The sequence below is a fragment of the Tyto alba genome, unplaced genomic scaffold (genome assembly GCF_018691265.1).
Source record: "Tyto alba isolate M040663 unplaced genomic scaffold, T.alba_DEE_v4.0 Super-Scaffold_33, whole genome shotgun sequence".
Lineage (NCBI taxonomy): Eukaryota > Metazoa > Chordata > Aves > Strigiformes > Tytonidae > Tyto > Tyto alba.
The window spans coordinates 7,395,893-7,415,733 of record NW_024881308.1 but is presented as its reverse complement, the minus strand read 5'-3'; the positions used below and the strand labels follow the sequence as shown (position 1 = coordinate 7,415,733).

At 37.5% G+C, this 19,841-nt stretch overlaps 1 protein-coding gene across 6 annotated transcripts in view; it reads left to right on the top strand.

The window, feature by feature from the left end:
- The window catches only part of ZMYND8 (zinc finger MYND-type containing 8), an 81,764-nt gene that overhangs the window by 9,156 nt on the left and 52,767 nt on the right, over nucleotides 1-19,841 (top strand). For 4 of the 6 annotated variants that reach the window (XM_033003574.2, XM_033003569.2, XM_042800833.1 and 1 more), the window contains exon 1: nucleotides 12,278-12,380. The exons of 1 other annotated variant lie outside the window; for it this stretch is intronic. In XM_033003574.2, the coding sequence (XP_032859465.1) occupies nucleotides 12,367-12,380 (14 nt within the window). In that variant the 5' untranslated portion in view covers nucleotides 12,278-12,366. Of the gene's footprint in view, nucleotides 1-12,277; nucleotides 12,381-13,432; nucleotides 13,483-19,841 lie in introns of those variants that run through there. One more of the 6 variants, XM_042800831.1, reaches the window with a different exon arrangement.

Here is a 19,841-nt window from a genome sequence, read left to right as displayed (position 1 = left end):
AAGGTGCATGCTTGCTATCATAAGAGAAGCAATTACTGTGTGTATTAAGTGACTTGATTTTATGCTTCTGTGGTATCATAGAATGGCTTGGGTTGAAAGAGACCTTAAAATTCACTCAGTTCCAATCCCCCTGCCACGGTCAGGGCCCCCTTCCCCCAGCCCAGGGTGCTCCCAGCCCAGTCCAACCTGGCCTCGAACCCTTCCAGGGAGGGGGCACCCACAGCTGCTCTGGGCACCCTGGGCCAGTGCCTCACCTCCCTCACAGGAAAGAATTTCTTCCTTATATGTAACCTAAATCTGCCCTCTTTCAGTTTAAAGCCGTTATGCCTTGTCTTATCCCCACACCCCCTGATCCAGAGTCCCTCCCCACCTTCCCTGTCCCCCCTTTAAGCCCTGGGAGGCCGCTCAAAGGTTTCCCCGGAGCCTTCTCTTCTCCAGGCTGAACCCCCCCAACTCTCTCAGCCCGGCCTCCCAGGGGAGCTGCTCCAGCCCCCCCAGCATCTTCGTGGCCTCCTCCGGCCCCGCTCGAGCAGCTCCGTGTCCTTCTGCTGTTGGGGGCCCCGAGCTGGCCCCAGCACTGCAGGGGGGTCTCCCCAGAGCGGAGCAGAGGGGGAGAATCCCCTCCCTGGCCCTGCTGCCCCCCCTGCTCTGGCTGCAGCCCAGGGCACGGTTGGCTTTCTGGTCTGCGAGCGCACATTGCTGGCTCACAGGCAGTTTTCTGTCCACTAGTACCCCCAAGTCCTTCTCCGCAGGGCTGCTCTCCACGCACCCCTCACCCAGCCTGGATTTGTGCTGGGGATTGCCCCATCCCACGGGCAGGACCTTGCACTTGGCCTTGTTTAACTTCATGAGGTTCACACCTCTCCAGTCTGTCCAGGTCCCGCTGGATGGCATCCCTTCCCTCCAGCGTGTCACCCCACCACACAGCTCGGTGTCAGTGAACTTGCGGAGTAATGTGTATGTTTAGTAATGGGTATATTTTAATTTTTTTTTTTTTATTTTGAATGTATTTATTAGTGCAGTATGGTACAAGATGTGTATATCATGCTTCCACTATATGTATGTTGGAATTTTGTAAGGAATTTTATAAGTGTTTCAGTCACGGAGGAATGTTCCGCATCTACTTTATCTTTCTTTCTTCCTTTACTTATGTTCACAAGCTCAGTCTCTTCTGAAAACTATTATTCTTTCCTGTTATATGGTAACCACATAAAACTGTTTTACTAATGAGATTAATGAGGCATCAGTAAAGATGTCCTCTCTAAGAAGTAGCATGGTATAGAACTTCACAATTCAACTGAAGTAGTTAAAGCCAGGTTTTTTTTATTAATGAGTTCCGCAAATTTTTGTCTGTCTGCCAGGATATATTAACTCTGATTCTTCTGTATAGCCCATGTGATTAAAAACATAGCATTTCTCCAGAGTAAGTGAAAGCCTTGATTCCTTAATGTTCCAGGCAGCTATTAACCAGCACCCTAACTATGTCATATTATTGAACAGTTTTTCAAAGGGTGAGATTTAGCTTCATAAATAGAGGTATCTAGTGTAATTTTAAGTGCTTTCTGGGAGCTGAGATGTCTTCATGGCTCTGACACATATGACATGGGACTTATGAGAGACTTGGCCTTGGGGAATAGAAGCTAGAGACCACATGGGCTATCCTAGGACATCTACAGCATTGCTAGATGTCTCTAGTTGTTTGAATTATTCAGTCAAAATAGGAAGATTTTGGGGTATTGGGGTTAAATAAAGTCCTTTGCCTTTTAATTTCAAAACTGAGCAGTTGTCTTACGCTGCTGACAGGTGAAGATTTCTAAAATCCTACATCTTTCTACTTAGGAAGGTTGATTAAAAACATATGTAGTACAGCTCTTTACTATCAGTTTAGCTGGAAAAGCAGTGTCATCATGCCATCCAGAGGAGGGTGAATTTTACGTTTTGTTTATATGCTCAATGTTATCAAAGTGAGATGGCTTCTTCCCACCATCAAGAAAAAAAAAAAATCTTAAGATGTCAAGAAAGCCAGCCAGTGGTAAAGAAAAATGTGTTTGTGACTGGAAATTATCCCATCTTTAAGCTCAAGCCACACTGTGCGTGGCATTTTTAGGTAAATTAGATCTCTAAGTCTGTTGGGTTACTGCAGAGAACACAGATACTCTGAACTAAGCCATTATGTTCTTTCCTGATTAGCTAGTAAAACTAATCGTGTGATTATCATGCCCCTTGAAAGAATTTTTTTTTCCTATATTCTAAGATATATGGAAATATATTCAGATCAGAATGAATGACATTCCAGTTGCAACAGCTCACTTTTAATGTAAATAAAAATGTAGATCCAAAAGCTCAGACACATCTGCCTCATTTTAAGTTAGCTTTATAGCAAAACTGGATTTAAATCTGACATATCAAAGCTGAAAAAAGCACATGTGCTTTGTGCAAGACTACTAATTCTGAATGTCATGCAGTGTTGACAGAACATTAAAGAAATCTGGTCATAATTTGTGGTGAAATTAGAGGTGTCTTTTGAGGGCACATATGCCTTTTCTCCAGAGAGTGTTGCCACGGGTATGTTTAGCTCTTTCGGATATATATTTTTGGGGGTTATGTGAATGTCCCCTGGTGGTGGTTGCCTTATGCACCCTAGTAGAGGAGTCTCAATTGCCTCAGTATTTTCTATCTGCTGCTACACCATACAAGAACCAGTTTGCTTCTAGGCTTTGTCTTTATATCCATGTTTACTAAAATTTGTTTACATAGTATTAGATATTTAACTAATTTATATGGCAAAAACATGTCTGGACTGAGACTTAGCAATAATTTCAAATGCTTTGCATTTGCTTGTTTGTCTTCCTAGAATTAAATTTACACATGAGGCATTTGATGTGGCTAGAGGAAGATTATGCCCTAGCATATGGAGAGGTACGCAAGCTCTTTTTTTCCCTGAAAGCATAGGACAGATTGGTCCATGGTTACCTCACTACGAAAGCATTGAGCACTGCTGGCTAGGGTTCTTCTGGAGGCCCAGGATGGTGACTGCTGACACAAGAGCCACAGAGGTCAGTATAGGATTGCTCATCCACAGGCTTGGTGTTGACACTAACCAGTATATGGCACGCTCTTTGATTCCTTTCATGCTGTTACAGTAGAGAGATACCTGTGTCCCATGAGGTAAACTTCACCCTCAGGCTTTTTTACGGTTATCAGGCAGATCAGTGACGTCTCTGCTAAAATCTCGACCTGAAAATCAATATTGAATCCTATGGCAAAAACTCTTCTGAATAGCGCTTGCGAGATATGAGCGATTATTTGCCGGCATTTCTTTTACGGTGTAATAACCTATAAATGAACGCTAGGGGATGCTACACTTCTACCAAAATTAGCGAACTATGTAGGGAAGAACCTACGAAATCTGTGAAATTATTACTATTTCTTTCCATCTGGAAAGTAAGGAAAACAGCTCTTGGTCATTTGATGTAATACGGGTATTTTATTGGAACGTATCTGAATGGGCAGAAATAGATAAGTTTTTAATTATTTATTAAACATCTGGGTGAAATGGCTTTATTATGTATGTATAAATAAACTTATTTTTAAATATCTGTCTTATAGAAACATCCAAATCAGGATCCCATTTCAATAGATTACATGAAAAAGTACATGAAGAACAGTTCAGATACACTGTATACAAAGCTACAGAGATGTTTAGTCCAGGGTTCCAATCTTAGAAGCTGTCAGTTGGCAACAAATATGGAGCAGCTTGCAGGTTTGAAATTTGTTACAGTACAAGCCTGGTTGTTCCACACTGGAACTTGATTTTCCTTTAAATAATTTACATTGTTTTCAAGTTCTTATAAAAAATCTATAAAATATAAATGTTTGAATGTTGGACAATTATGTAAACTTTGGTCATATTTTAACAAGAACAAAATAATATAAAAATGTGTGTAAATTACTTTTTTAATTAAAACAAAACAAAACAAAACCCACCCCAACCAAAACCAGAAACAAAGAACATAGAACAAGCAGGAATCACAAGCTTACCTTTCAAAGAAACTGCTATTTAAAAATTGCCTGTTACAGCATTTGCTTCACAAATGTTTGCAAATAGATGCAATGTTGAAGAGAATTTTTAGTTATTATACATGAGTTACATAGGACCAGTTTTTTATGTTTTAAATTGCACAGAGAGCTTCATTTCAAGTTTTCTGCTCATAGCCCTGCCTTATACAGCCATGCTGCTCAGTTCTTAAAAAGAGAGCATAGTATTTGTTCATCATACAGCCCCTTTGTTCTTTTCTGGGCTGGCAGAAAAAAAAAATCAATATCATTTTTTGGGTTCAATTTGAAATTCTGGTGGTATTCTATGCCATCAGTCCATCAAGATCTAAGTTTTCCTGAAGAAATGCATACACATGTAAATAAACCCAAGTGTTTGCTGCAAATATACTGTGGGGTTTTGTTTTATGGTTTTGTTTTTGTTTTAATATAGACTCTCACAGAGTAAAAAAGAACAGGCCAAGTGCTAAAAGGTTCATTTTGCTCACAGGAATGCAAAGAACTAACCTTACCCAAAACACTGTACATGTGTGAGAAGCACTGAGAAATCAGAACACCAAGTCCAGCGAACTGGACAATATTTGTATGTCATTTTCTTTTTGTAGCAGTGACTTTGTAGAAAAGTGGGATGTACAGACAATTTGAAGTGCTCTAACTGTCCCTAGCTGTTGAAAGGGGAAATCTCCCTCCCTCTCCCCACTATTTGTGGCTGCAGAGTCTAACCCCACCACTGCATCCAGTTTTCTGCTGGTTGAGCAAACTGAACTGACTCACTGTAGGGTTCTACAAATAATAAATCTAGTGCAATGGAAGGAGTGGGAATATGTGGCTGGGAATGGGATTTGTAATAATAGTACTCCTTTCAGTGGCAATAAAGTTTTATATAAACCTTAACCTTCTTGTTTAATTAAATTCTAAGGCCTTATTCAGGAGCTCGACCCGAAATACATGTACAGATAGTGTCTCTGGTTTGATAAATTTGCACTTTAGAAAGCATATTCTTCATCTTTCAGAATTAGTGTTTATGTCAGGCTTACAAGCAAGGTATTACAGTAGTGGTCAAGGAGTTCATACTCTGTATCCATTTTAATTATTTTGGTGGGGTGATTTGCAGGCATCTCTTTTGTCAGGCTTTATTTAAGTCATGAAAATTATTTTGATTTGCATCCTACAGTTGTTGGTCTAGTTTTACCTTTTGTAAGTATTTTTCTGCCATTATATAAAGGAGAAGAAAAATGCACTGTAAATCAGAAGCACAACACCTAGCAAATCTTTTTTTTTTTTTTTTTTTTTTCCTGAATCATGTTATCATGTTTTTCTGCTGTGTTAAAATGTTTGCACAGTCCAGGATTTGTTGTTTTCCTAAACCATTCTTGCATCCCTTGAAAGAACAAGCAGTTATCTGAATGTACAGAAAAGATTAAAAATGTGTGAATTGCAGGACTGGAATCTGAGTGATTTTAAGAGAAATACATCTGAGAGATCAAGAGAAAGACAGTAAAACAAGGGTCTCTACTAATTTTATCTTCCACCTGTGAATGGATGCTGCATAGAGGTGCTTAAGAAATCTTCACAGAATTCTTTTCCCCCCTCTGAGAAATAGCTTGGTATTTCCTGAATTACTAATGACACTCTGAAATGCAGACTAACATCACAACTTGTTTTCAGTATGCATTAAAGTGTCTGGAATGTAATATTCTAACATATCTTTAAATGCCAGGATTAAGCAAGACTAGTACACAAGAAGTCAGAGTAATGCTTTATAACTGGGTAAATTGACATTTGTTTAGAGTTCTTTTTGAGCCTATAGTAGCTTCAGCACAGAAATACATTTCTTTCCCCTATACTTTTGTCCTGTTGCTCCTTATGTGGTTGAAATACTGGGTAGAACTTCACTTTTGAATCCCCTAAACTCTGACATCTGTCCACTCTAATGTTATAGGAGGATATTGTAGCTTTAAAAAAATTACTGAAGTTCATTTAATAAAAAAGCTTGCAGATTAGTCACATAGTTAAGACTTATTTGTGTACCTAATTAACACACACTTGGATTTTATTATGTTATTGGCAAGTAGAATAAATACAGCATGATTTGTTCTGCCCTTTCAGAATTACAAGTTTCGATATGGGTATAGATTTCTTTACAGCAAGCCTCCCTTTTGGAAACAACTTTATAGTGGCATTAGCTCAGGAGAGTCTTCATGTCTGTCACCTGATAACGAGGGCTTAGTAAACATCATCTGTAAATCCAGCAGTCCATGAAAAATAATAATCTATAAAGGTGCTAAAATGAATTCAACAGTTTATGCAGATGTTATTTAATGTGAGTGAAATGTGTGCTCATTATGGGCAAGTCTTTCACTTGGTTTCAGGAGACAAAGCCACAGCTGGTAAAAGCCTTGCTTCTTTTCAGAGATGTGACTATATTTCAAAGGCTTGCTTTCTTTCTGCCCTTTCATAAGGCTGAAGAGACAAGGACATATCTGCAGTGTCATTTGGGCATGAAGAAAACATAGTTAATAACACAGATCCGGTGAAAAGATGGATGCAAAAGTGCTTGATCATGTAGTTTCACAACAATTTCTTTTATTGGTAGTGATAGTTTAAATTATCTTGAGCTGCCCTACTCCTGCTGTCTTAGTCATGCCGCTACAACTGTTATGGCAGCAGTGTTGTGAACTATTATGAATTGGTGCCTTTCCTGGGTTAAAGTTAATAGTAAATATTTGATTCACTGATCCTGTGCTCTGTGTAACAGACAGTTCAGCTAGAAGTGTGACTGAGCTGAGTGCTGTGCCTGGAAGGACTGATGGGATGATTAAGCTAGTAAATGTGATTAAAAAAAAAAAAAATGCTGAAACTATGGGTTAGGCCTTTGTGAAAGTGATTGTACTGCACATTTGTGGTGGAAAAATAAAGGACTCTTTGCTGGTGAGAGGCAAACCACAAAAATGAGATGAATGTAACAATTGGAAGAGCAGATAGTGGGGAGAAAGGTGTGAATATGCAGAGCCTTAAAGCTGAAGCCAAACTGCAAATTTCGTGTGTGGAGGGGCAGGAAAGAGGTTAAAAGTGAGAGTGATATAGTCTAAGTCTTCAGTGGGTTGTGATAAGTTATAAGCCTAGGAGAGAGAATAAATCACTGTCATAACAGTATGTTTGTAATTTCATCAATTTACGTGTTTGGTATGAGCTTTAGCTGGTGGAGTCTTCAGCTTTTATTAAAAAAAAAAAAAAAAAAAAAAAAAAAAGAAGTCATGTATCTCATTACCGTTAACCAAGTGGTTCCTGAATGTGAAAAAAATCAGAAGAGAAAAAGAAACGCAGTAATAGGACTAGAATTTAGCATTATCCAGACCCAGTCCTAAATAATTCTTCCCTAACAGTAGTGACTTTCTTCTATTTTCTTGGGAAGGACCTTGATGTCAGAATAAGTGCTATATGCAGGAAGTCTCACACTTGGGTATTAGAATCCTTTGGTGAAACAGACTTCTTGCAGAATTTTGTACCTAGTTCTCATGCAGGGTATCTACATTCCCATAGCCACAGACCTTGCATGTGTAGCGAGTTGGACTCATGACCGTGTTATCACAGAGCAGGCATGGTAAATCCACTTGCTACACAGGTGCAGTTCAACTGCACGGTGGATATGTTTTAGGTCTGACATGCAGTATAGCTGTGCATGTCTCACAGCTGCTTTTCATGTAACTGAGAAAATATTTGGCTGCATATGACCTATGAAATAAATTATATATCATATATTTTTATATAGCGTATATAATTTAAAGATATAATAATGAAAATCATGTTTTATACAGGATATCCAACAGCCCAGCTCCCAGCTGTTAAATCTTCCAGAGACTGGGTCAAACTGGGGGAGAAAGGGATGAAATATATGCCTTAAGGTAATACAGGCTGTAGCACCTCTTTTAAAAAGCTACAGCTGCTAAAGGAAAGGGCTCAAGGGTGCAGTTGTTTTGTTTTGGTGGTGTTTTTTTTTTTTTTTTCTCCAGGTGTTTTTTGCAGATGATTGAACATCAATGGACATTTCCTTTAGAAGGAAATGTATGCTGTGCAACTGCCTCATGTACTAAGAATGGCTGTCGAGAAACTTTCGTAATGCACCAGATATTCAGTGTATATTAGAAACAAAATCAGGTTTTTAATCTGCAGGCAATGAGTGACCATTGTGATACAGAACAAGTAATGGAAATCAAAAGTATTCAAAGATACTGCTGAGGACAAATGCACACAGGTCTCTGGACACAAAGCTTTTCAAGCCTATGGGCAAATCAGCTACCTTCTTGGCATAAACATATTCTCCATTAGTTTCAGATAATTTACAAAATTACCAACCTTCTTAGGCATGTGACTAATTTTAGCATCCAGCCTACTTTTAAAAATTCAGGAACTGCCTTTATAGACATTTATTTTTTGGATTCTGTATCAGAGGACAATCTCATTTTCTGGTCTTTAAGCAGTTACTGATACTTTGGCAGATTCAGGATGAACAGGTAAAGGTGGAAAAAACTCTTAAAAGGAAAAGCACTGAATTACAATGTTTCATGTTCTCATTCCAGAAATTAGGGTCATCAGTCAATGACTTGGAAATCCAGGACCAAGCTACAAGTCCTTAATGCAACTTCTTTCCCCTGTTTTTTTGTTTGTTTGGTTGTTGTTTTTTTTTTTTATTATTATTATTATCCTTGTAAAATATTACATTCCCCCTTTCCTTTTGTGTATCTGTTCAAAATGTTATTTTTCAAGCTCAATTTTTTGTCCATCACCTACTGTTCCCTCTGTCATTGATGATTTACCCCCTATAGGGGTACGTATCAAAATCCCTGTTTCTGTCATACAGACAAATCTCTTCCTTATTGGTATTTGTTTAATTTTGAGGGTTTCTGTATATGTTAAGTGGTATAGTCCCTTACAACACTGTGGTGCTTGACGTGTGCCCTTTCCAGAGGTTCTGCACAGTGGGCAGAGTTCTTTGCAGAGAGCTTTGAATATAGTAGGTTGCACTTCTAACACTGTTGTCTTTTAATTTCCTTTTGACTGAATTCGTGCTTTCCATCTTTCCCTTGGTTTCTCTCAAGCTTTTTTTTTTTTTTCCCTGCCTCACAGCCCTGTTTCCTTTAACATCTCCAAAGTATTGAAAAGGACAAATACTAGCTAATTTAATCTCTCCGCCCTCTCTTCTGCTTTAACAAAGATTTTATCTTCCCCTGTCTCTCTTCTTTGTTTTCTTTACCTTTCTTTCCCTTCCTCCTCCAAAAAATTCACCACTCTGATGTAAAAGAATTGGTCAAGCTGCAATAGGACATACAATCATTGTGACTTACCAGACAAAATCTTCTGAATTTTCTAAGTGTACCTGTGTATTGTTATACCACACTTGTACCTCCTGTTGCAAAATATCTGTATAGACAAGAAAATAAAGAGAAAGATACTTCAAGCCTTTTCTATTCTGATTTCTGACAGAATTCTTTTGTCTATTTTAGCAGAGTAGCCTGGTGGCTGAATACAAATGCTATGTTCTGTCTGATATGCTTTCTAGGTTTTTGCTCTTCCTAATGACTGAAGGTTTGTAAATTTTTCTTTTGCATTTGGGCCACCATTTCCTTGAATCAAGAGGATAGGACCGTAGGCCTTTTCTAAGGCTGCTTCTGCTTCTGTCTATCTGCTGCATGCCGACTCTCTGATCCATCCAAGTGTGTCAGTTTGGCAGTGTTCCCAGTCACCATCAGCCTTACTGCATTCCCAGAGTCATGTCTTGGTTAGCACAAAGCGTTGACAAATTAAGTGTATTTAGTTTTACTCCCCTGCTGTACTTCACAGGGATTAGGGTTTTTTTTTAAAAATAGAATAATGTTAGAATAGAGCAGAAACACAATGAGCATAAATGTTACTAGCTGACAATCCTCACATTTACTGCATGGAAAAATCAAAATTTGGATGTTTGGGTGTTGGGGAGTGCTATCTCTGAGTGGCATAGGCCTTTAGGTATGCAATTACAAAGAAACCTATCTTGAATGGTTTGAACTGTTAAAACTGATGCAAGTATGCACTTGAATGTCATGTATTTCCAGTGTGTTCTTGCTGCTGTAGTGGGCTGTACGATTCCCTTTATAGCAGCACTCTGTCTAGTTTCTGCTACATTCCTAAAACAGAACAAACTGCCAGTGTAATCCATGAGCCTTCCTGCTCCCTGCCCTGAAAAACATTGCCAAAGCTAAAAAGGGAAAATGCTTCCAGCAGGGACTCCAGAATTACTTATGAGATGAGAATTTATACTCTGGGCTGTTAATCCGCTGTTGCAGCCTAAAACGCAAGAACACAAAAAATATAAGCACAGTGATAGGATGGTTTGGCAGTTTTCCTGTGACAATGGTATCTCAAGAAATAATATGAATGCAGTATGGGACAATGCAGAGTAGGATTATTAATTTTAGTGAGCTGCATAGTTATGAGTCATGTCAGCTCTCAAGCAAAGAGGTTTGTGTGGTTAAGTAGAAGTAGTTATATGATGAAAGGTGCTGGTTGGAGCTAAGGCAGGGCATTAGTTTTATTTGCAGTGATTGCTTCTGAGATCATTAGCACTGGAGTAAATGTAGAGCAAAGTGCATATTCTGTTTGTAACTGGCCTTGATTTACAGGAGAGAGTTTTCTACAATCAGTTTTGCACAATCCTAGAGCTTGCATGCTGTAGTGAAAGAATGTTTATTTTGCTTTGGTTATTTTCGCTCACTGTTTAATAATTTTTATTTTAATATTAAACCTTTCCCTCTACAACTCCATTTGTGGGGGTTTTTGTTGTTGTTTTGGGCTTTGTTTTGTTTTTTAATAAATAATCCTTTGATAAAATGCAATATGCTTCAGAATCACCTTTTCATCTATGGTTTCCATTGTGATTTGTTGATGGCTATAGAATGACAATGCTGTGCTACCTAATACAGATGCAAAAATTTGAACAGAAATGTAAAGGCTTGTTGGGGCCTTTCTAAAGATTTGACCTTTAAAATCTTCATCTGGAGTTAAGACTTTCTTCCTTCCTGGCATAGCTATAAATCCTCCCACTTTCACTGCATTAGGGAAGAGAACTGAATCACAGTTTTGAATCAAATGCTTGGGAATTGGCCCAAGATCAAACTGGTTGCTTATATGCCATTTTCTCATTTTGTTTCATTTTCAGAATTTTAGTGGAAGATAACAGGTAAAGCAGAAACATCTGAAAAGCTACAGTAATGCTTTTGTGAAAGCAGACAGATAACTTGTCACACAGAGAATCGCATGTCTTTTTAGGGCCTGTATTGTATCTGAAAAAGTACCAAGTCCTACAGGGTTAACAGACAGGAAACTGCAGCTGCAGCCGACTAATACGGAAGTCAGATTTTTGTGTAACAGCCAGCCTGAGCAGGCCGAAAGGTGGGGGCCAGGGGGGGCGGCTGTGCAGAATTGGAGAGTACAGTATCTGGTGGGATACTGATATTTTTGGTTATGCTCTGCAGCATTTTTGTAAACAGGGAGGGCATGCACTCCGTGGCCGCAACCCTCTGTGATAGTGCAATTTCAACTGTAGAATAGTTTTTGTTGAAATGAGACGTGAAGCTTTTTCCTATTTAAAGCTCATCTTACCATAGTAGCTAAGGAAATCACACTGTCAGTATATAGTTGCTACAGTAGGTGTTAATGTATTTAAATTCTGGAATAGGAGAATTCTCTCTGAATTTTCAGTTATTAATTTCAGCCCCTCTTGTGCATGTTCACTTTTGGTATGTTTTGCTCCCTTTCTGTGGCCTTGCTTTCTCCGTGCAACACATTGCAGAGCACCAGCAAAGTGAATTTAGCTTTTTGTTTATAAAGAACAGCTTTTGTGACCTGGGTGAACTCCTCCTCGTTCAGGTTTAAAATATCCAAATGCCTTCAGTACTGGCACATTGAGAAACATTTGATCAGGCAGGCAGTTTACGATCACTTCTCTCTGCTTGAAAATCTATGTATTTTATACGGGGAGCACACATTTAGGGTTTCTTTTCAAGTTTTTTTGCTGAAACGGGCCTAGCTTAGCCTGTCTTCTCTATGCACAGGATGGCTCCTGCTTGCCAGAGCTGCACAAAGATAATCGCTCAGGAAGTGTTTCAGCCAATCCCCTGAAGCTTTACATTCAGATTTACCAAAGTAGCCAATCCGGGATTAGCTTTTATTAGGAAGACAGATCATCAAGCTGAAGTGCCAAGCCCTTTCTGCCTGAGTACTGAGAGCCTGTCCTCCATGTTTTATAAGTATTGACATAACACTGTGTTAACAATGCATCCACAGAGGTAAGCCTTACTTTTTACATTTTTTTTTCTCTAAGACCTATGAGTTGTGGGTTGAGAGTGTGATTCTCTGTGATTTGTTGTGCAAAACTCACACCACAGCACTTTATTAAGTTGGAACTGTTTAAATTTGCTTTCTTGGGTCACATGGTTAGTAGCCATTAGCCACAGCTTTATTTTGCAGACTGGCAAAAGCTTGGCATACCTACTTCTTCACAGGAGGATGGTGTTTTTAGAGTTTATCAAGATCCTGGTATTCCAAAGAAGCTTTCTCTCTCTGAGCAGTTTGCCAGCACTATTGTCTGTTGTGTCACATGCCTGCTGAAGAGAAAATGGAAGCTAGGGAGCAGATGCATTTAACTGCCCTACAGGGAGTCAAGCAGGGATAATGGCAGACAGAAGAACAGGCAAGTTTACCTTTCTAAACAGTGAATGGAATAGCTAAGATAAGTTATCTCTGAGAAAATATAGGATTTTTAAAAACCTAGACATCAGCAAAAAGTGCTAATGGCAGATTGTAGATATTGGGCCTAGGTGGTGGTGTGCTGTTGCATCATGTATTTTATGCAGTTTATCGTAACTTAAAATGATTATTGAACCTTTTTTCTTGCAGGAGTAATTAATACAACGTGTTTCTCTTTCTGAGGGACAATGTATGGTTAATATTTTGTTCCTTTAAAAGGGAGATTTTATGCTGCAGATTTTGAAAATGGCTTGCTGCTCAATAAAATGCAGCAGTACATCTGTTTACAAATCTGATTCTTTATGGAAAATGTTTTTGAACTGTTAGCTTTCTTCTTTTACATAGTTCAAATAAACTAATGTACCTTTTATCTGTGCCTTTTTCTTTTACACTGTATCAGCCACAGTTCTGTATTGTGGAGTCCAGAGGATATAAAATCATGTGTGGTTCATGACAGTAGTACATGTTCGTTCTTGGTTTTTTCCTTTTTTTTTTTTTTTTTTTTCTTTTTAAAAAAACAAAAAACTTTTTTGTTTAATGCTACGTAATTATTTCAAGAAATTCCTTTTTGATCAATTCCCAAATCTGCCAGCCTGTTGTATCTTCTTAACTGGAAAAATGAGATGGGTGCTTGAACACTTGGTAAGTAAGCAGCATGCTACTCTCTGAACATTTTTAATAGTTTTCCAAACATTTTGTTTTTGCTGGGTCAGTTAGTCCAGTAGATGAAGAAATGTTAGTGGTTAGTCATACAAAAAAATCAGATTTGCTTAGCGTCCATTTTAAGGGACTTGTACCTGTAAACTGTTCCAATTTGAATGCACTGTTTTTTTGATAATTTGCCTCTAAAGTTTGAAGCTTATACTTCCTGTTTACCTCAGGCCAGTGAAAAATGTTCTACTTGCTGTTTGTTCATCGATCATTAATTACCATATTTGTAGGGTAAAGCGCAGTTTCGTTGTTCCTTAGGCTTTTGAGCTGTGATGAAAGTGCTAGTGCTCAGCAATGAAGTGACCTTATGAAGTAAAGTAAATTATGCTTAATTAATATATATTTCTGATACTATACAAAGTATAATCTCGGACAAATCTGCTTGATTTATAACTAATTTAGAACATTTTGTGTCCTTTATTAATTGTAGCACTTGCATTCTTGTTTTAACAAGCTGTTTTTTGGTGATCAGCAGTGTTGTTACAAAAGCAGAGGAAGGATGCTCTTCTGGGCTCTAAATATAATTTTTGTGCTTGTTTTAACAGTCCACATGTATTAATGGTTTTAGAAAAGAAGTTAGAGCTAAGCTAGCTTTGCAAATGACTGCACTGAGGCACAGTTACATGCTAACTTTTATAGAAGGTTGCCATGTATTTGGTAGCATTCTGTAACACAGCAATTTAGCTCTGGTTACTTGTTTACCACTGTGAGTATCTTACTTTGAATATCTGGCTTTCCTTAACAGCCCCCCTCCCCCCCCAATTCCCCCTCACCCCCCCTCAAGGATTAGATTATAAGACTGTCTAGTTCAGTTTGCAACCTGAAACACTGATGGGTTGTTCCACTGAGTTTCATGTGATAGCATTTTTGTATGCAATTTTAATGCATTTTTCAGCATACATAAAAGTGCTAACACAGCTAAGAAGTTATTCCGGTTTCTGTTCTTCAGTTGCTAAAACAGAAATTACATTTGGACATAATTTTCCTAGCAGTAGTTTATACACATTAGCAGTTTACTTTCAGTCTTAAATAGTGCACAACATAATATTTGTTTAATATGAGGAAGCAGGAGTAAGTGATCTGCAATCAGAAAGCTTGTATTAAAATGGCTCCCACAGGTTTTGTTAAACTAGAATCTGTTTCAAATCTGCACCTTCAGACACACTGCTGACAGTGAAGCATATTTGTATAAGATGCCCTTGTGCATGTAATGAAACATAGCATTGTGAGTCTATTAAAGTTCACTATTTTTAATCACTCAAATATAATTCTTTTATAGTTCACAAAAAATAAATGTCTGCATTGCAGCAAGATGTCTGAGGCAAGGTAGAGACAACAGTGTTGTTTCACAGATCAGCCCAATCGCGCTGCTCCATGGAGTACTTGAGCCAATAGAAGCAGAGGGTAGGTTAAAGATTGACAATTGCAGTGGCAAGACTGAGAAAGGCCTTCTGGAAATTTCTACCATCTTTGTTCCATCTAAGTAAAGCAAATTCAGCCAAGCTGAAGAATTTTATATATTTTTGGTGCTTTGTCAAGGTATGATGTTATCACTCACTTTCATAGATTGCATAATAAGAAGCACTCTGTGCTGTTTTTTCTGCTGTTCAGAACAGATGGAATGTGGGGTTTTGTTTAAGAGATAGACGCAGGGAGAAAGCACGTATTCTTTCTACACAATATTTTACAGGACTGGATCTTGTTAATATCACAGTTAGACAGGACATGTATGAAGCAATGTAGCTGAGGTTTATTCAGCTTGTAGTAAATGGCCATTATTCTGATGTAACTAGCAGTTAATCGTGTAATTGCACTTTAAGTTTTCTGGCTACTAAAGAGTAATTTAAATTGCCCAGGATGAATATGATTAGCCATTATTATTTAGTGCCAACATCCAGTTACTTTTGTAATTAACTGGACGAAGAATACAGTGGGGGAAAAAGAAAGGAGTGATCTGGATTATAAATTATGATGAAAACGGTAGCTTTTTAAAAGTTACATTCCTCTCATTCTTTGCAGGCAAACTGTTTTAGTTGGAAGCTAAATAGTGCTAGGGGAAAACTGAGTGATTTCTTAAAACAAATGGCACTACTTAACATATTGAGAATGAAAAAAATGCAGAGTATAAACCACTCCAAATGTGACATTCCCCCCCTCACAGCAGGCAGGAATATTGAAAAGTAGGGGAAAACTGACATTGCTACTAAGGAAGCATGAAATAAAAGGAACTTCATGCTCAAAAATCATAGATAAGTAGATTACATTACAAATTTAGCCCTTTATATCAGTGTCCGTAGACTTCGATTGGTTCATCTTCCTGAGCTGTCTTCCATTTTGTGATATCACTTTTGCTTGGTGGTTGGTTGGTTTGTTTGTTTGTTTGTTTTTCCTTTTTGCTTTGTTTTCAAATGTACTGGCCATGTGGATCCAGTAGCTGAAAAGTGATAGGTCATGGTCAGTTTTCCATAGTAATGATGCCACTCCAGCATAATTGGTTAAAGAGTGATAAATCTTAGTAAAAGCTTTCCTCTCCTCTGTCTGGAATTCAGGGTACTAATTTGAATCTCCTAAATATCTTGGAAGTTGAACGTAACCTTTGCCCATGTAGAATGTAGTAGACAGCAATTTTCAAATTTTGTTATTTGTGAATCCCTAATATTTTTCCTGTGGGCACATGAATCCCATTATAGTGAATTTAAGCCTGATAGACTAGGTTTGATTTACTTAGTAATTGCTGCAAGCCCCTTAGTAGTAGAACACTGGCTATGAGGGGGTCTGCAAACCAGACTGAAAACCGTCATAGTAGGCCATCAAGCTTGGCCCCTTAAATTGTGTTTAGAAAGTATTTTAAATATATTTATTAATAAACATATCTTGTATGCATGGTTTAAAGTCTAATTTAGAAAAAGGTACGTAGGAACTGTGTTTTATTTATTTGATACAAGCTGTCTGCCATTCTTATGTTAACCCTTTATTGCCAATTGTCATAGCATCTGTGTTTCATACTGTGAGATTAAAACCATGCTGTAGCAGGATGTTAACATACTTAATTTAGCCCCAAATCGTGTTTTTAGCATCTGAAATCTATAGCTATTCTGGTTGCCTTGCTTGGGCCTCAGCTCTGTAGTTTATAGTCTTAAAGAAGACGGTATGACAATAAGGATCTCCCTCCCTCCCCTGATTTTCTCTTTTGTGGAGCTGTTTTGAATGCACACTTAACAAGAATAAGGTTTTAAAAAGAACCTAAATGTTCTTTAAATTAAATAAATACATATATTTATTTACTTTGCTTGTTCTCACAGCTTAAACATTGCTGTATGTAGATATCTGAAGAAGCATTTTTTTTGTATGCTAGTTGCTTAATACAAATTGAGCATTTTTCAGGGAATTCTGAAAAAGAAAACGTAAAGTATGAGGTGCTCAAACTGGAGAGTGAATCTAAAATTGAGTGATTCCTTAGTAACCTGTGACTTCACAAAACTCTCTGTCCTGTGCCTTTTTAGTTAAACATTTGGATGTCAGGTGTCCTTTTGTCACACTTTACCATTTCTGATATTCAGATGCTTGCTTTGAATATAGCATTGCTGTTTAAACAAGAGATACTGTTATTGAATAAACTGCTACCATTTTAGCTACAGTACAGGAATGAGGCAGTGCAGTGCTGTCAGACGCCATTTTAAGAATCCTGCATAAATAGCATAGCTACCGATGAGTAAGAGACTGTTATAGGTGAGTGCTTATACAAAGCTGCTATTTATTCAGCAATGGCATGCAAATATTTTTTCAAATTTTTATTGAATGCAGTTTTTTGGAAATCATTATTTAGAATTGCTACTCACAGTTTGATATAGGAGAGGCAGGAATTATCTTAAGGATGAAATTCAGTTTTAGTGCTTATCGTCTTAAATCAGTGGGTTTTTGTTTTGTTTTCTATTAACTAAAAGGAAAAATGAATTCCATAAATATATAGTTCTTGATTTTAAATTAATGTATTTATTCCCTAATGTACATCTAGATTGGGTATGTGGGCATTAGCTGTTTCGAGTGGTTTTCCATATCTGTCAGCTTTTCTTGGTTAAATGTCAAGGTGCAGTAGTTCATCTGCAACTTTTAATTGCTCTTTGTAGTTAATATAGTTTAGAGCAGCTTTAAATATTTTTGTATATGTGCATTTTTTCAGGTAAGTACCTACTACTAGTACAGGAATTACTTTCCTAAACAGAAAAGTCAGTATTTTCTTTACAGGTCTGAAATTTGAAAAACTGAATTTCAAATTAAAAAAAACACCCTCTCTTCAGTTTAATAGAGAGAGCATATTTAAAAATTAGGCATCTAAGTTCTTTTTGCATTTTTACCTGTCAGTAAATCTTGTATGTTTGCAGTCCTTTTTTTTTTTTCTTTCCGTCCCCAACTATATTCAAAGGAATAACCTCCACCCCTTTTCCCCTCAGACATGTTGAAATAATTTATATGAAACAAATTAGTTTAACATTTTAGAAAAAAAAATACTTTTTGTATGTTTTGTCAATACAAGTAGGGAAGTTTTAAATGATTAATTGGTGTTCTAGTCAATTGACAGTGAAACTGGCAAAGCTTAGTTTTCAGTTGTGTTCTTAAAATATGTTCCTCTGTGTTCATTCATCTTAATGAGGAAACAACAGTAGCTTTCAGAACAGCATAAGGTATTTATTGTATTCATCTAGGTGCTTAATTGAGTATATAGCAGTATCATTTCTGATCCATAACCTCAGAGCATCACATTCATAGTGATCACTATCACATGTGTGATAGTAATGCATGCTATCTGAAATAACAACTCTAAGCCCTGCAAAAATGAATTCTCAAAATGAAACTCTCTAGAATGGTCCACTTGATCATACAGTAACTACTTCCATATAACTTGTTTATAATTATTCTGCTGCTGGTTTTAATTTTCTTTTTATTTTGTTGTGGGTAATACTAAGGTACCTGTCATTAAGGACCTGTTTTTCTTGAATTATTTAATTGGAAATCTTTTGCTAATGAAATTTCTGCATTTGGAAGTCTGTGCTTTACAAAGCATTTTCAGAATATAGATTATATTAATGGAAGGTGCAAAGGTGAAAAGATCTGTCAACTTTAGAAAAGTTACTGTAAACTTGCTGTGAATTGCTAGCATGTATTAACAAACTTGAGTCTTAAAGATTACCACTACAATCATCACTGCCACCATTCAAACAGTGTCATGTTGTGCAAGTCATAATACATTACAGCAAATAAAACAATGGGACATGCCTCTGAAGAGCTGTGAATTTTAAGTATCTTCTACAGCTATGCCTAATACACTTATTTAACTGTTTTCCCCCCAACATTTTGATTTTTTTTTCAGAACAATCTCAGTGATTTTCTTACATACTACATACTTAAATGTTTATGCCCTTAAAGGATCGAGCGAGATTAATTACAGTAGAAAATATGGAGGTACAGTATGTTCCTCTAAGGCTGTTTTCATTGTATAGAAGATAATTGTTGAATTTTGGTTTAGTTGTGGGTGACACACAGTGTGCATATGTGACTGTAGGATAGATGTACCTCTATCGCTAAGAAAAATTAAGAAACTTTGTGTCAATTGCTGAATGCTTTTTTGACTTCATTTATACTTCAAATCTTTGGAAAAGCTGTCTTCAGCCATCTTTAATGTGATCTGTCAGAGATGTGTCTAGGCAAGATACTTTGTTCATCTTGGAACTGCTTATGAAGAATGTTTTTATTGTCTCTGTAGATTCATTGAAAGAACACTCAAAAAGGTGATGGAGGAAACTGGCTGAATGTCCTAAATTAATCTCATTAAATGGGGCGAGTCAGACTTACAGCTGAAGAAGCCTCATGTGCTGTAACTAATATGTGGGAGTCCTGACCTGTAACACCTCGGCAGGGCTAGGTTTGGGCCTGCAGGTGCAGAGCATCTTCAGTCAGCCCTGCAACTTCCCCTGGTGCTTTGGTTCAGGGCTGTAGGAACAGTTCCTGCTATTGTGGTGCTGCATTGATCTGTCACACCCATTTCTCAGCTGGGACTCACGCACAACTCTGTGTCTTTTAATAGTGACTTGTAGCAACTACTGTATCTTTCTTGATGTATCATGTTCCCCTGAGGCTGTGATTTGAACAAAATGCACCCGATAGATTTGGATGAGTCTGGAATGTTACAACTCCTTTAGTGTAACTTAAATGTGAGCTGCTGCTAAAAAGATATTCCCCTTTTTCCCCTTCCCTACATGTGGTACACTCCTGTTTCCTCTTTTCTGCACATC